The sequence below is a fragment of the Artemia sp. Qi Xiang Cuo genome, chromosome 9, assembly GCF_049724085.1.
Source record: "Artemia sp. Qi Xiang Cuo chromosome 9, ASM4972408v1, whole genome shotgun sequence".
NCBI lineage: Eukaryota > Metazoa > Arthropoda > Branchiopoda > Anostraca > Artemiidae > Artemia > Artemia sp. Qi Xiang Cuo.
The window spans coordinates 66,920,360-66,936,169 of NC_142802.1; the positions used below are offsets into that span (position 1 = coordinate 66,920,360).

The 15,810-nt window shown below is 36.6% G+C and overlaps 2 protein-coding genes across 2 annotated transcripts in view; both read left to right on the top strand.

Moving 5' to 3' along the window:
• Nucleotides 1-8,089, top strand: part of LOC148948959 (uncharacterized) — a 110,923-nt gene extending 102,834 nt beyond the window's left edge. The window contains 1 exon segment of the mRNA XM_089095070.1: nt 7,737-8,089. Within this exon segment, the coding sequence (XP_088951196.1) occupies nt 7,737-8,089 (353 nt within the window).
• Nucleotides 8,090-9,992: 1,903 nt separating this feature from the next.
• Nucleotides 9,993-15,810, top strand: part of Fbw5 (F-box and WD repeat domain containing 5) — a 63,741-nt gene continuing 57,923 nt past the window's right edge. Inside the window, exon 1 of the mRNA XM_089094841.1 lies at nt 9,993-10,063. Coding sequence (XP_088950967.1) covers nt 9,998-10,063 — 66 coding nt within the window. The 5' untranslated portion in view covers nt 9,993-9,997. The remainder of the gene's footprint in view (nt 10,064-15,810) is intronic.

Below are 15,810 nucleotides of genomic sequence, written 5' to 3' on the forward strand. Positions count from 1 at the left end.
AAGGGTTTTAAGTTATGCCCTGGGGGCATATAAGGTTTTTATAGATGGTGTTGTCGTAGAAATTTCAAAAAAGGCTCATTCGATTGGAAATTCAAAGGGCTAGTGCCCGTTTTAAAAGTCGAAAGTGATTGGAGGGCAACTACCCCCCCCCCCCATATCCATTTTGTTCAACGTAGTTTAAAGTTCTGGAAATTAGGTCTTTTAGGATGATAACCCCCTCAGAGCCCTCAGTGCAAGGGTTGTAAGCTATGCCCTGGGGGCATATAAGGTCTTTATAGAAGGCGTTGTCGTAGAAACTTCAAAAAAGGCTCATTCGATTGGAAATTCAAAGGGCTAGTGCCCTTTTTAGTGGTCAGAAGTGATTGGATGGCAACTAGCCCCACCCCCCCCCCACGCCCATCATTACCCCAAACACATCCAATCAAAATTTTTATACAGCCATTTTGTTCAGCGTAGTTGATTTCCAGATAGAAAATATCTTTTTGAGGAGGACACTCCCCCACAACCCTCGGGGCAAGGGTTTTAAGTTATGCCCTGGGGGCATATAAGGTTTTTATAGAAGGCGTTGTCGTAGAAACTTCAAGAAAGGCTCATTCGATTGAAAATTCAAAGGGCTAGTGGCCTTTTTAATTGTTGAAAGCGATTGGAGGGCAACTAGCCCCCCCCCCACGCACTACATTTCCCCCAATGCATCCAATCAACATCTCGAGACAACCCCTTTGTTCAGCGTAACTGTTTTTCACATAGAAAATAGGTTTTTGAGGAGGACACTCCCACACAACCCTCGGGGCAAGGGTTGTTAGCTATGCCCTGGTGGCAGATAAGGTTTTTGTAGAAGGTGTTGTCATAGAAACTTCAAAAAAGGCTCATTCGATTGGAAATTCAAAGGGCTAGTGCCCTTTTTAATTGTTGAAAGTGATTGAACATTAACTAACCCCCCTCTCACGCCCACCGTTTTCCCAAACACATCCAATCAAAATTTTGAGAATGCCATTTTGTTCAACGTAGTTTAAAGTCCTTGAAATTAGGTTTTTAAGGATGACAACTCCCTCACAGCCCTCAGGACAAGGATTGTAAGTTATGCCCTGGGAGAATATAAAGTTTTTATAGGAAGCGTTGTTGTAGAAACTTCAAAAAGGGCTCATTCGATTAGAAATTGAGATAGCTTGTGCCCTTTTTAATAGTCGAAAGTAATTGGAAGGCAACTAACACTCCTTCCACGCCCACTATTTCCCTAAACACATCCAATCAAAATTTTGAAAGAACCATTTTGTTCCACGTAGTTAAAGTTCAGAAAATTATACCTTTGAACAGGACACTCCCCTCACAGACTTCAGAGCAAGGGATATAAGTTATGCCCTGGAGGCATATAAGTTTTTATTGAAATCTTTATCGTAGAAACTTGAAAAGGGGCTCATTCGATTGGAAATTCAAAGGTCTAGTGCCCTTTAGTCGAAAGTGATTTGAGGGCAACTAGCCCCCTCTCTCGCCCACCTTTTCCTCAAACATATCCAATCAAAATTTTTAGATTGCCATTTTGTTCAGTGTTGTGGATTTCCAGATAGAAATTATGTTTTTGAGAAGGATATTCCCCCAAAGCCCTCGAGACAGGGGTTGTAAGTTATGCCCTGGGGATATATAAGGTTTTTACTGAACGCGTCGTCGTAGAAACTTCAAAAAGGGCTCATTCGATTGGAAATTGAAATGGCTAGTGCCCTTTTTAATAGCCAAAAGTGATTGGAAGGCAACTAATACCCCGTCTTCGCCCACCATTTCCCCAAACATATCCAATCAAAATTTTTAGATAGCCATTTTGCTCCACGCGGTTTAAAGTTCAGGAAGTTATTCCTTTGAGTAGGACACTCCCCAGCAGTCTTCAGGGCAAGGGTTATAAGTTATGCCCTGGGGGTATATAAGGTTTTCATTGAAATGTTTGTCGTAGAAACTTGAAAAAGGACTCATTCGATTGGAAATTCAAAGGGCTAGTTTCCTTTTTAATAGTCGAAATTGATTTGAAGGCAACTAACCCCCCTCTCACGCCCACATTTTCCCCAAAAATATCCAATCAAAATTTTTAGATATCCATTTTATTCAAAATAGTGGAAAGCTATGTAAATTAAGTCTTTAAGGAGGACAACATATCCCCCCCCACAACCCTCAGGGCAAGGGTTTTAAGTTATGCCCAGGGAACATGTAAGGTTTTTATTGAAAGCGATGTTGTAAAAACATCCAAAAGGGCTCATTCAATTGAAAATTGAAAGGGCTTTTGCACTTTTAATAGTCGAAAGTGATTGAAGGGCAACTAACCCCCCTCTCACGCCCACCATTTCCCCAAACACATCCTATCAAAATTTTGATATATTCATTTTGTTCAACGTATTTGAAAGTTCTGGAAATTAGGTCTTTTAGGATGATAGCCCCATCAGAGCTTTCAGTGCAAGGGTTGTAAGTTATACCCTGGGGGCATATAAGGTTTATATAGAAAGTTGTTGTAGAAATTTCAAAAGGGGCTCATTTGATTGGAAATTGAAATTGCCCTTTTTAATAGTCGAAAGTGAGTGGAGAGTAATTAACCCCTCCTACGCCATCCATTTTCCTAAACACATTCAATCAAAGTTTAGAGATAGCCATTTTGTTCAACGTAGTTGAAAGTTTTGGAACTTAAGTCTTTAAAGATGACAACCCCCCCCCCCGAGTCCCCAGGGCGAAGGTTGTAAGTTATGCTCTGGGGGCAAATAAGATTTTTAATGATAGAGTTGTCGTAAAAACTTCAAAAGCGACTCATTCAATTGGAAATTGAGAGGGCTAGTGCTCTTTTTAATAGTTGAAAGTGATTGGACGGTAACTAACCCCTCTCTCATGCCCGCCATTCCCCCAAACACATCCAATCAAAATTTTAAGATAGCCATTTTGTTCAAAGTAGTAGAAAGTTCTGGAAATTAGGCCTGTGAGGATGACAACCCCCCCCCCCCACCAGCCCTCAGGGCGAGGGTTTTAAGTTATTCCCTGGGGGCATATGAGGTTTTTATTGAAAGCGTAGTCGTAGAAACTTCAAAAGGGCTCGTTTGATTGGAAATTGAAAGGGCTAGTGCCTTTTTAATAGTTGAATGTGATTGGAGAAAGACTAACGCCCCTCTCACGCCCACAATTTTCCCAGACACATCCAATCAAAATTTTTAGATTGCCATTTTCTTTAATGTAGTTGAAAGTTCTGGAAATTAGGTCTTAGAGGATGACAACAACCCTCACAGCCCTTAGGGTAAGAGTTGTAATTTATGCCCCGGGGGGCATATAAGGTGTTTATAGGAAGTGTTGTCGTAGAAACTCAAAAAGGGCTCATTTGATTGGAAATCAAAAGGCTTAATACCCTTTTTAATAGTCGAAAGTGATTGGAAGGCTTGACATTTTTATAGTAAAGATCGATGTGGGTATAATGTATTATTTTTTTTTTGTTGTTGTTGTTTAGACCAGGGCACTTTGTATCGAAGGAGTTGTCGTAGGAACTTCGAAAAGGGCTCATTCGATTGAAAATAGAAAGGGGTGATGCCCTTTTTAATAGTCGAAAGTGATTGGAGGAAAACTAATCCCCCTCCCACGGCCATCCTCCTATTTGACTTTATTTTTAAAAACTAAATGTTGCCATAAGATTAAATCAAAATGAAATCTGTTAATGCTAATTCCCAATAAGGCATCTCAGTAGTATCCCAAGAACGATTGAGGGTTTTATGTTCAAACTTTTGGGCTGTATCTGCTCTTAAGATTTAACCAAATCAAAATAGTGTAAGTGTATCAACGCTATCAAAGAAAGTAAACAGATTTTTTTGCGAATGGTATCAAGTTTTCAATTTCATGTCAACTAGACGAGGTATTAAACTAATTTAAACACTTCTATTTGTGTCCAGATTTTTAAGAGGGTGTATGTTGTTAAAAATTGCTGAAATTTTTACTCCAGCATACAAATAACAGGCCAAACTATAAATCTTTAAAAACCCAAAAAGATATGAAGTATTATTTTCTTTTTCTCTGAAAAGACTATGTCAATATAAAACGAACAGAAATTAATTTAAAAAAAACTTTTTCCATAAAATAAGTTTTTCAAAGAAAAGTAAAGAACTCCATTAAACAAAAACGAGCAAAAATAAAATCAAATAATCTACCAAGCGTGAAACTACCACAAATCGGCATCGATAAATAAATGAAACCCAAAACGAACAGAAATTATAATAAATAACCGAGTCAAACTCAAAACGAGCAGAAATTAACATAATTTGGGCTCAAAACCCCTATGCCTTCCCAAGGCCAGAACATAATTTGCACTTTACTAGAAAAAATACAAATGAATATGCATTGTCAGTTTAATATACTTATACTGATATTTAGTAATCAAAATCTTAAAATTATTTGATTTATTAAAGTTATAAAAGTAAAAACATTCATATTTTTTCAGTAAAGTGCAAACGACCAACAACCGTAAAACCCTAAAAACCAAAAACCGTAAAACCGTACGACCAACAACCGTAAAAACTTGGGGACTCTGGGGGGTTATGCCGACCTCGGTGTTTCTGTTATTTGATCTTTGAACTATTTTCAACAAAATGGCTATCTCAAAAATATTTATTAGATACATTTTAGGAAAAAGGGCGTGGGGGAGGCTAGCTACCCTCTGTTCACTTTTTACTCTGAAAATGGGCACTAGAGCTCTCAATTTCCAATCAATTCCCCCCCCCAAAGTTTATACGACCACTCCCGCCAAATGAAGTGCCCATGGAAAACAAAATAATAAAACATTGAAATCTTATGGCCTTGAAAAAGGGGAGCTAGAACTTTCAATTTATAATGATTTGAGTCCTCTCTGAAGTCTATACAACCACCTCTTCTATAGAAACCTTATAAGCCCCCCATTCGGGGGGGGGGGGGGGGGTATGTTGAACCTGATTAGTTTGTCATCTGATCGTTGGCCTATTTCAAAATTAATGGTGATCTCAAAATTTTGATCGGGTGTATTTTCGGAAAAGAGGATGTGAAGGGTGTGTAAAAAAGGGGGTAGATTCCATCCGATCACTTTTTATGACTCTTAAAAAGGTAACTAGAACTTTCAATTTCCAATCAAATGAGCCATCTCTGAAGTTTATACGACCACCCCTTAAATAAAACCTTATATGCCCCCAGGGCATAACTTACAACAATTGCCCCCGGACTCTGTGGGGTTGTGTCGAACCTGGAGTTTTCGCTCCTTGATATTTAAACTATTATGAGCTCTGTGGACTCTATGGGGTTGTGTCAAACCTGGAATTTTCTATTCTTGATCTTTAAACTATTATGAACGAAATGGCTATATCAAAATTTTGATCGGATCCATTTGGTAAAAAGGCATTTTGGGGCGGGGGGGGCTAATTGCCCCGATCACTTTTGACTCTTAATAAGAAAAGTAGAAATTCCAATTTAAAATTGAATTAGCCCCCTCCAGAGTTTATGCGACCATCCCCTCCACAAAAATTTTATATACCCCTGGACATAATTTACAACACTTACTTCCGGGTTCTGGAGGGCTGTGTTATCCTTGAGGTTTGTGCTATATGATCTTCGGTCTATTTTGAACAAAATGACTATAAAAAAATTCGATCGGACCTATTTGGGGAAAAGAAAGTCGGGGGCGGGGTACCATCGGATCACTTTTGACTCTTAAAGATAAAATTAAAAATTTTCAATTTCTAATCATTTGAGTTTCTCCGAAGTTTATACGACAACCTCTTCCATGAGAAACTCTATATGCCCCTGGGGCATAAGTTACAACCCTTCCCCGGGATCCGGGGGGGGTGTTGATCCCGACGTTTTGTTATCTGATAGTTGGGCTATTTCAAAATAACTGACTATCTCAAAATTTTAATCGGATACATTTGGGGAAAAGAGGGTGTGTTTATGTGGGGGGCGATACTTTCTAATCACTTTGGCTCATAAAAAGATCAAATGAGAAACCTTCAAAGTTTCTACAACCACCCCTTATGTAAAATCTCATAGGCCCCCGGAGCATAACTTAAAACATTTGCCCCCGGGCTCTGGAAGTTTGTGTCGTCCCCAGAGTTTTTTTGTTATCTGGTGTTTGAACTATTTTTTTTAAAAAAGGGTTATTTCAAAATTTTTATCGGAAACTTTTGGGGAAAAAAAGGCGTGAAGAGCTTTTTTAGGATGGGGGATCCTCGAACCTCTTTTGATTCTTAAAAAATGAACTATAACGTTCAAGTTTCAATCAAATGAGCCCTCTCTGAAGTTTATACGAGCATCCCTTCCATAAGAACCACATATGCAACCAGTGCTAATCTAAAAACACCTGGCCCGGACCCTTTGGGGTTTTTTAACCCCAGAGTTTTTGTTACTGCCCTTTTAACTATTTTTAACAAAATGGCTGTCTCAAACTTTTTTTTAATTCATTTGGGGGAAAAGGGCGTGGTGGTTTAATTGCCCTCCGGTCCCTTTTGAATCTTAAAAAGTGAGCTAGAACTTCAAATTTTCAATCAACTGAGCCCTCCCTGAAATTTGTTCGAGCATCCCTTCCATAAAAGCGAAACATGCCCCCAGGGCATAGCTTACAACGCCTGCCCCCGGGCCTTGTGGGGTTTTGTCGACACCAGAGTTTTGTTATCTGATGTTTGAACTAGTTTATAAAAAGAGCTATCTCAAATTTTTTATCGGATGGGTTTGGGGGAAAAGGGCATCGGGGGACTAGCTGCCCTTCGATTACTTTGACTCACTAAAAGTGAACTAGAACTTTCAATTTCCAATCAAATGAGCCATCTCTGAAGTAAATACGATCCTCCTTCCGTAAGAGCCATATATGCACCCAGGGCACAATTTTAAAACGCCTGCCTCCGGGTTCTAGGAGGCTGTGCCGATGTCGGAGTTTTTATTATCTGATTTTAGAACTTTTTTCAACAAAATGGCTCTATATAAATTTCTAACTGATGCATGTGGGGGGGAACGGGTTGGGGGCGAGCTTCCCTCTGATCACTTTTGACTCATAAAAAGAGATATAGAACTTTCAATTTCCAATCAAAGAGCCCTCTTTGAAGTTTATACGAGCATCTCTTCCATAAGAACCATATATGCCCCATGGTCGTAACTTACAACGTCATCCCCCGGCCGTGGGGGGCTGTGTTGACACCGTAGTTTTGTTATCTGACCTTTGATCTATTTTCAACATAATGGCTGTCTCAAAATTTTTATCTGATGCATTTGGTAAAAAAAAGCGTGGGGGTTGCTTTTGACCCTCCGATCACTTTTCACTGTTAAAGAGGGCACTATAACTTCCGATTTCTAATTGCATGAGCCCCTCTGAAGTTTATTTGACCATCCCTTCCATATGAAGTGCCTCTGGTGAAAAATAATGAATAAATAAACAATAGAACATTGAAGCTTGATAGCCTTAACTATAGGCAATACTGTAGCTTTGCCTTTGATTTCTGTTCTTTTTGGATTTTATTTATTTATTGATGCTGATTTGTGGTACTCTTACGCTTGGTAGAAAGTCTAATTCTATTTTTACCCATATGAGTTTACTGCAATTCTTTACTTTTCCTTGAAAATCTTATTTTGTGGAATTTTTTCTAGTTAATTAGAATCAAGATCGGGAGCAGATATGAAATTTGTATGATATAGTTTTAGTTATATGATAGTTATAGCAAACGCCTAATTTTTAATTGATTTAATGTCACCTGTATATCGTCACCCTCTATTGCAAGGAGGTAGAACGCCTTTGCCTCAGTATTTTAGTCAGGGTAAAGGTATGCATAGACCTACTGTGATAAATATCCCCGTTACTCTACCGAAGGCTGCATTTCCAAAACTTGAAAACGCTTGGGTACCTGACTCTTTTGCCAAGAAAAAAGTCACTGATATTGAAGAACAGAAGACAAATTATCCAATAAAAGATATCAGAAGTAAACTAAATAAATTTATGCCTGATAGTGTTGAAAAAATTCCCATTGACATTTTGGCTATATGGATTGACACAAAGGAAAGATTAAGTGATATGATTCAAATCTTCTTTGACAAGATTGTTCATGAACGAACATGCTGCACATTTTTACGTTAAAAGTCTTAGTGAATAAAAATAGGAATCCCCGAAATGACCGAAATGACCCGAAATTTTTGTTTTTTTAATCACTAAGAGAACTACTACTACTACTAACAGCTCACCACAGCACCAAGCCACCTGAGGCCAACACAGCTACGCACGCTCCTCCTCCCTCCTAATTTATTCAAAGCCTCCCTTTTTACACCCTCCGAGGAAGTTCCCATTTCCTTTAAATTCATTTCCTTTGATTGTTTGCAGCATTTGTGGAATTGAAAGATATATTTGACGTTGTAGATAGTGTGGTACTTATGGAGAGTCTACTAGAGGCGGGTCCTCCGATTGTTTTTAGTTATTTTAGTATAAATTTACAGGGCAACGAAATTAGCGATTAATGTTGGTAGGAATTTGTCTTGGATACAACTATATAAGATAGGAGTAAAGCAGGGATATACCCTGGTGCCTAAGTTACTTAGTATTTACATAAATAGTCTATAAAAATGTATGAATGAGAAGGGAGCGCAAAGTGAGCCACACTGGATATATCAGGGTTATGCATGCTCCTTTTCGAAAATGATATAGTTTTAGTTACAGATTCAGATGAGAAAATACAAAGACTATTGAATTTATTACAAGATTTCTTTTTAAACAGGAAATTTGAGTTGAATGTTGGTAAAACAGTAGATTGAGTGTTTAGGAAGGCTCGTCAATTATGTGAGGAAAATAAGTTTACTTTGGAGGTAGAGAACTCGAAGGCTACGGGTAAATTTTTTAATAGGCATACAGGACATAGTGAGGAAAAGGGTAAGATGTGTTCGAATTTAGTTTTAAGGAATCAGATGAGGGATATAAGATATATTAAAATACAGAAAGAGATTTTTAGGAATAAGGTGATATTGGTGATGTATTAAGGGTCAGAGGTTTTGGGATTCCAAAAAAGTGATCATTTCGAAAGGATACAACTCGGATATTCTAAGACATGGCTAGATTTTAATAGAAATATGAATAGTTTGGTAGTTCAAGGAGATTTGGTTTGAGTCTGTTTTTCTTTTACTCTAGGTTTTCTTTTACATAATTGATTAAGAATAATAATTAAAGATGTTATATATTTAATGTATTGATCCTTTTCCCAGGCATCCTCTCAGTTTGTAATTTTGTGGGTTTTGTTTCATTTTGAATGTAAAGGTAGTTCCTTTTTTCTTTGAGGAAGTTTTCTCTAAATGTATTGAAAAATAAACCTACTCCTAAGAAATACATGCTAAAGTATTGTCAAATGCCCCCACCTATCACTGCCATTTTGGTGTCTGCCCCCCTGGAAAATTATAAGCCGGTGCCCTTGGTATCCTTTTCAATCACCGAATTATTACGTTGATGATAACAGCCCCTTATTTTTAAATAATCAAAATTATATTAAGGGCGAATTCCCAACCACACGCACAATATATGGTCTCTGAAACTGAAAAGCTCCGTAACTTGTTTTTTGATAAGATAATAACTATCGTCAAATATCCTTTCAGCCCTATTAGGGCTAAAATCACCATTTTGCAGCTCGATATTGTAAAAATCGATAGTTTTCATGTGATAAGATTTTTTTCGTGATCTTCAACGGACATTTAAGACTCAACGTCTACTAAAGACAAATGTTTTGTGTTATCTGAGAATAATGGGAACAGATATGTGATTTTATTATTTTAGTCTTCCTAACCAAATGCCATGAAATATTAGAAGAGTGGTCAATCATACCAAAATTTCAATAGTATAAAGAAGGGTAGGAACCATGTTTTTTGGTTGATACTGATTAATTAGTTATTTCGACGATACATGGCCATTTTCGTCTAAAAATTACAAATCAAGTCACAGTCATTGCTACTGCAGCGTTGCCTACAATTCAACACTGTCAGGAAAAGCAAACTATTCAATTTTAGTCGCATGCATTCTTGGGAATATATAACTGACGCAGTTTTAATTAAGATCTTGGACTTGATAGATATAGAGGTGTCCTCATTTTGTATGAAACCCTAATACTCCCCATTGTGGACAGAACACACCACAAGTTATTTTTTTTTTCAAATTCGCCAACCAGCAAATAAATCTCCATCCCTGCAAAATGGTCAGTAACTTCATAGGGCTGGACAGAAGCATAAAGTTCACCTGAGTTATCTTGAAGGTAGACCAAGAGAATAGAGGCTCTCAAGAATGAGACATGCTAGAGCAAACATGTTTAGGATTTATTCAAAGCAACCAAAATAAAAATGATACCATGAGATGATTCCTGATTCCTGATTCCATGATTCCTTATTTTATGCTCCTTTTCAACATTATAGCCTAGCTTGTTGCCCAGACAATACACACATCCCCCCTGATGGTTATTCATGAGAGGGGATGTGTATATTGTCTGGGTACAATACATTTGTTTTTTTGTTTTTTTCCATTGATTGATTTACTGTAAATCAGATTAACCTATGTAGACTTTTGGGTCAATATATACCAAATCATATTATTGAGTTAGGACTAAAGTGAATACACCATTTGATGCCTTTTTTTATGCTGATTACGAATATAGGCTAATAAGCATTTCTAATGGAGATGAATTTCAGCCCCCCCCCCCTATATAGGCTATACCTAACCTAAACCTGAATTGGCATATATAGGTGGGGGCTGAAATTCATTTCCGATAGAAATGCTTATTATATTTGTAATCGACATAAAAAAAAGGCATCGAATGGTGTATTCACTTTAGTCCTAACTCAATAATATGATTTGGTATATATTGACTGACTTTTGATATCTATTTAAGCCTGAGTGACTAGGCTATGCTGAGTATTAGATTTAAAAAAATGGTTTAAATGAGTTAAAAATGTAAATAATAGCCTACCTATAGTAAAAACAGACATGATAATCTAATTAATGTAAACATACTACATATTATTAATTAGCCTAATAATTTCTTTTTTTTTGGATGACTAATATATCCTAAGCATGGGCAGCATTAGGCAGCATATTGTCTAAGGGGGGGGGGGGAGGGCAGTTGATAGTGTGATGGAGTTTTATCAACTGCTTTTTCCAAACCATCTGCTTTTTCAGCCATATCTAATGTAAATTTGAAGGTCTAGGGTGGGTGGGGGCAGCTTCCCCCCTCCCTACACCCATGATCCTAAGACTATATATATGATCATCAAGGAGGTAAGGGTGAGTTGTTTTAAACATAAGTTTAATCATAACAAAGAGCACAAACTAGCAATCACAAGAGCACAAAACAAACAATCATAGAAAAAAACATACAACAAGTAATAATATAAATGAATAAATAGATCTTAAAGCAACTAATGCTTAGATTGAATATGAAAATCAAGCTTAAGACGAAAACAAATATTTTGCTATTAAAGTATAAATGAAACTTACAGAAATTAAATAAACAATCAATGCGAACAAACATACAATATATATTAATGTAAATGAATAAATAAATCTTAAATTGAGTGAAACTTAATTGGAATATGCAAATCAAGTTTGAATTGAAGATTCACACTCATTATAAGATGGTTCTCTTTTGTCTCTAGCATATATCCTCCTTGTGATGTTCTACTCTCTAGGTTTACCATCTTGAAAAGTGGTGTCCTGATAAGGCAATGTTTTAGATTTGAAAGGAATGGTCATTAACTGACAAAAGTTCCTTTTTTAGAATATATAGTAAGCTAATGTGTTGTTGTCCCTAACTTCTGTCATAGAAATGAAATTGTTTGCTCATTAGGATTCTGTTCTTCTGATGGTTAAGGATGTCTTTTTTTTAGAGTAGGCTAATCTAAGTGATGCTATGCCAATAGATGATTGGTTGGAACAATAAAGATTAGAAAAACTGTTCTACTGTTAGCAAAAAGTTTCAAATAAATATTAGAGAGAATCTGAACATTTTTGAAGATATAACAGGTTTTTTTCTGAGCACACTCATTATAATTTTTGCAGCAATCATCTTAAATATGAATGTTAAAGATTTCTTCTTTTCTTCTTCTATTTAACAGCAGGCGGGCTTTTCAGTGATACTATTTAGCCCTTTTCCTTTTGCTTCACTCTGTGGGCTACAGAGCTACTGGCTTGATTGCCTCATGATTATTAGATATTTTCAGATATCTTTCAGTAGATCTTTCAACTCTAGGAGTTCAATTATCAGTTGATAGATGTTGCTTTCTATGCTCTGTGTGCAGGTATACTTGGCTAGGCTCTTGGCTGATAGTGAGATTTTGTGGTGTTTGAAACATTTTAACAGTTTGTAAAGCAAGGTATGTTGTGCAGATGTCAGCATATTAAATTCAAATAGGCAATGGTCAATTGTTTCATTATTCATATTACAATGCCTGCAAAGAGGGGACAGGGGAATTGAACCACTTGAAATAGAAAATTTATGCGAGAACACAAGAAAATTTAGTCCATTTGTTCCAGAAAAAATTCTATGATAAATTTTAGACAGACACTTATTAGTAAAGGGGGAAAGAATAGCATTGATCTTATCAAAATTAGTATCTGATAGCCTCCATCGGTAAATATCTCTAATCGGGATTGGTCTCCCACTTGGCTAGTCAATATAGCATTTTTTGCTATTTCATCAACCTGATGATTACCACTTATGCCAGAGTGGCTAGGAATATACTGAAAATAAGTTTTCCTGCCACTTGAAGCAAGATTATCTATAATACTGAGACAATGATAAGTGTCAATGTCCAACTTATACGGAGGAGCTGATGCCAGCAACTCGAGGCTGGATAAAGAGTCAGAATATACACTAATTTTATTTGAGATTGCAAACAAAGGTTTGTTTTCCTTAAGGTGTTCTAATGCCATGAAATAAGCATTTAACTCAGCAGACATTATAAATAAATTATTATATAATCTCTCGCCCATTGCAATTTTCAGATGAGGAAGAAAAGCACCACTTGCTACCTCCTCATTCATTTTTGACGCATCAACAAATATTTAGAAGTGGTTTTTATAGGTAATTGTATTAAGTTCAGCAATTTTTTTTTGGACAAAAGCGATGGGGGTTAAATCTTTAGTCCACTTTGAGAAATCAGTATTTATTATGGGATTTGACCAATTCCATCAAGGGGATTGGGGGAAAGTGGGTGCAATAGACTTTGCTGGTACGGGGAACTTCTTCTGAATGTTGGCATACTCATCTGCAATGCCTCTATACATGGCTGTATTTCTTAACCAATTATGTAGGGTGTGTGAGCTATTTGATTCAATTTTTGTAAGATGTTTTGTCAAGAGAAAGCTACATCTCTCCCATATTGTTGTTAATCCACTCTCCATAAGCAGAAACTTGGTGCTTGTGGGTTTCCTAAGACCAAATATGAGACATATTATATCATTTTGTGTTGTTTCAATTTTTTGCATCTGGGTCTTTGCACATGCACCATAGACGATGAGCCCATAGTCAATATGGGGTCTTATATATGAATTATAAAACGGTAGTAATGTTTTCTCCTTACATCCCCATTGTATGGAAAGAAGTCTTTTTAGTATAATTGTTTTTCCATTACATGTTGTTATTGAGTTTATGATGAGTATACTGTCATTAGGTTTTTGGTTAAGCATAAGACTTAAGTAATTAATATGATTATCATCTAGAATAGTTGTCCCTTTTAGAGATAATCTTGCATTAATGGGATTCTACTTTTGGTGAAATTGGATTATTTTGGACTTGGTAGGTGCAATGGGTAAATCTGAATGCTGTAAGAATTTTTCAAATTGGAAAAGTGACTTTTGCAGATTTGACTGTGCTATCTCAAAGGTGTTGCCAGATGATCATATCACCAGATCGTCAGCATATTATAGACTCGTGTGGGGGAGGTTCATGTCCCAGAGATATAGGGCAAAGAGGAGGCAACTGAGGACTGCTCCCTGAGGTAGGCCTTTGGTTATTGTCTTTTGGGGTGAAGAGGCTGAACCAACACAAACAATGAAACTTCGCACTTCTATGAAGGATTTTATAAAAGATACTAGCTTGGGGGGTAGTCCAAGGTATGCAAGTTTGTTTAAAAGGATTTGGTGGTTCACATTGTCATATGCCCCTTCAAAATCTAAGAAAGCTGCAACTAGGACATTATTTTTTTAGAATTATTCACTTATTGCATTTTTTAACAAAGTGAAAGCATATGCTGAGGAGTGGTGTTTCCTGAATCCAGTTTGAGTGTGAGGAATCATATTATTTTTTTCAACGAACCACAAGAGTCTGTATTATATCATTTTCTCCATTATTTTACCCATCACAGGAGTAACCATTATGGGCCTATAGGACTCAGGGTTATCTTTGGGTTTATTTTTCTTTAGGATTGGTAGGAGGGACGAACATTTCCATATATTGGGGAACATAGAAGATGCCCAAGCATGATTATAACAATTTAGGAGTTCCTGTTTATATGAAGGGGTGAGATTCTTTATCCATGTAGGGTATATATTGTCATAGCTGCTGCTAGTTTTGGTCCTAATATGATGTATTGCATTATTCATTTCCTGGATTGATTTCTGATCTTGGACAGCTATTAGCAGAGATCCATCACAGTGAATATTAAGAGAGAATATTTATTTTAGCAATTTGAAAGTTGCAACTCTTATTGTAGTAATTTTTTTATTTCAAAGGGAGTAATAGGAGATATTTTAAGATAAATATTCCTAAGTTTAGGGAGGGAGGATCTTGGGCGGGGAGGCGGGAAACGTTTTTGATTGGGGAGATTTTTTTCCTTTTTTTAGAGCTTCTAGAAAGGATCTCTTGAAACCCATTATCATCATTTATAGTGACATTAGCCCCTACACTGATCATTGTCCTATTCTCAGAATTGGAGCTATCATGTGAACTTGTGATAGTGAGCTTGTGATATTGATGGGTATCAATTTCACTGGTATTTAAGGTGGGATCTGGGGGGACATTTTTTTTTGGAGGACTTCTAAGCATTGCCTATTGGAATAAGCTTTAAACTAAAACAAGAAAGGATATTACAATGATAGAAGACCACCTACACTCTACTATCGGGAAAGTTTCACCCTCCACAAAAGAAACACCACAGTATGGCCCTGAGGAGGATTTGAGCACGATTGGTTCAGTACAACTACTGATTAATTGAGATAATAATTCACAAGAAATTAATTTTAAATTTCTTTAAATGTTGTTTTCTACTGCCTTCTTTTGTAAATCTACTCTTCTTCTTCTTTGCTCACATTAAATGTTATCATCTGTTATGTCCCTGTCAATTTAACTAAACTTTATCAGTCTTCTTAAAGTATTGTTTATTATAGCAGAAGCATTTCCATGTTGGAATTTTACCATACCAAATCTATAGATAGTATTCCAGATTCAGTAAAAAATTTTGATAAGCCACCAAAGGGCACAAAAGTTTCATGGTTCAAGTACATGACCACTAAAAATGGTACCTTATACCATTGAATTAAAAAAGTTTATTTTTAGTAACTAAGATAAGTAAAAAGGGGTGAAAATAACAGTTTTAGTAAGATTCTGGCTTCACATTATTTCAAAGAGACGTAAAGGTTTTGGAAGATATTCATAAATGTGCCACCAAAGTGATGTTCAGCATGCAGGAGCTTTCTTACCCTGCAAGACTAGCTAAATTGATATTCCCAACACTTTTATAAAGGAGAAGAAGACGTGATGCCATCCTAACCTACAAGGTAATGAAGGCCAACATGCTTCCAGCATTATTTCCTATTGTTGCTCCTAATTCAAGAATCAG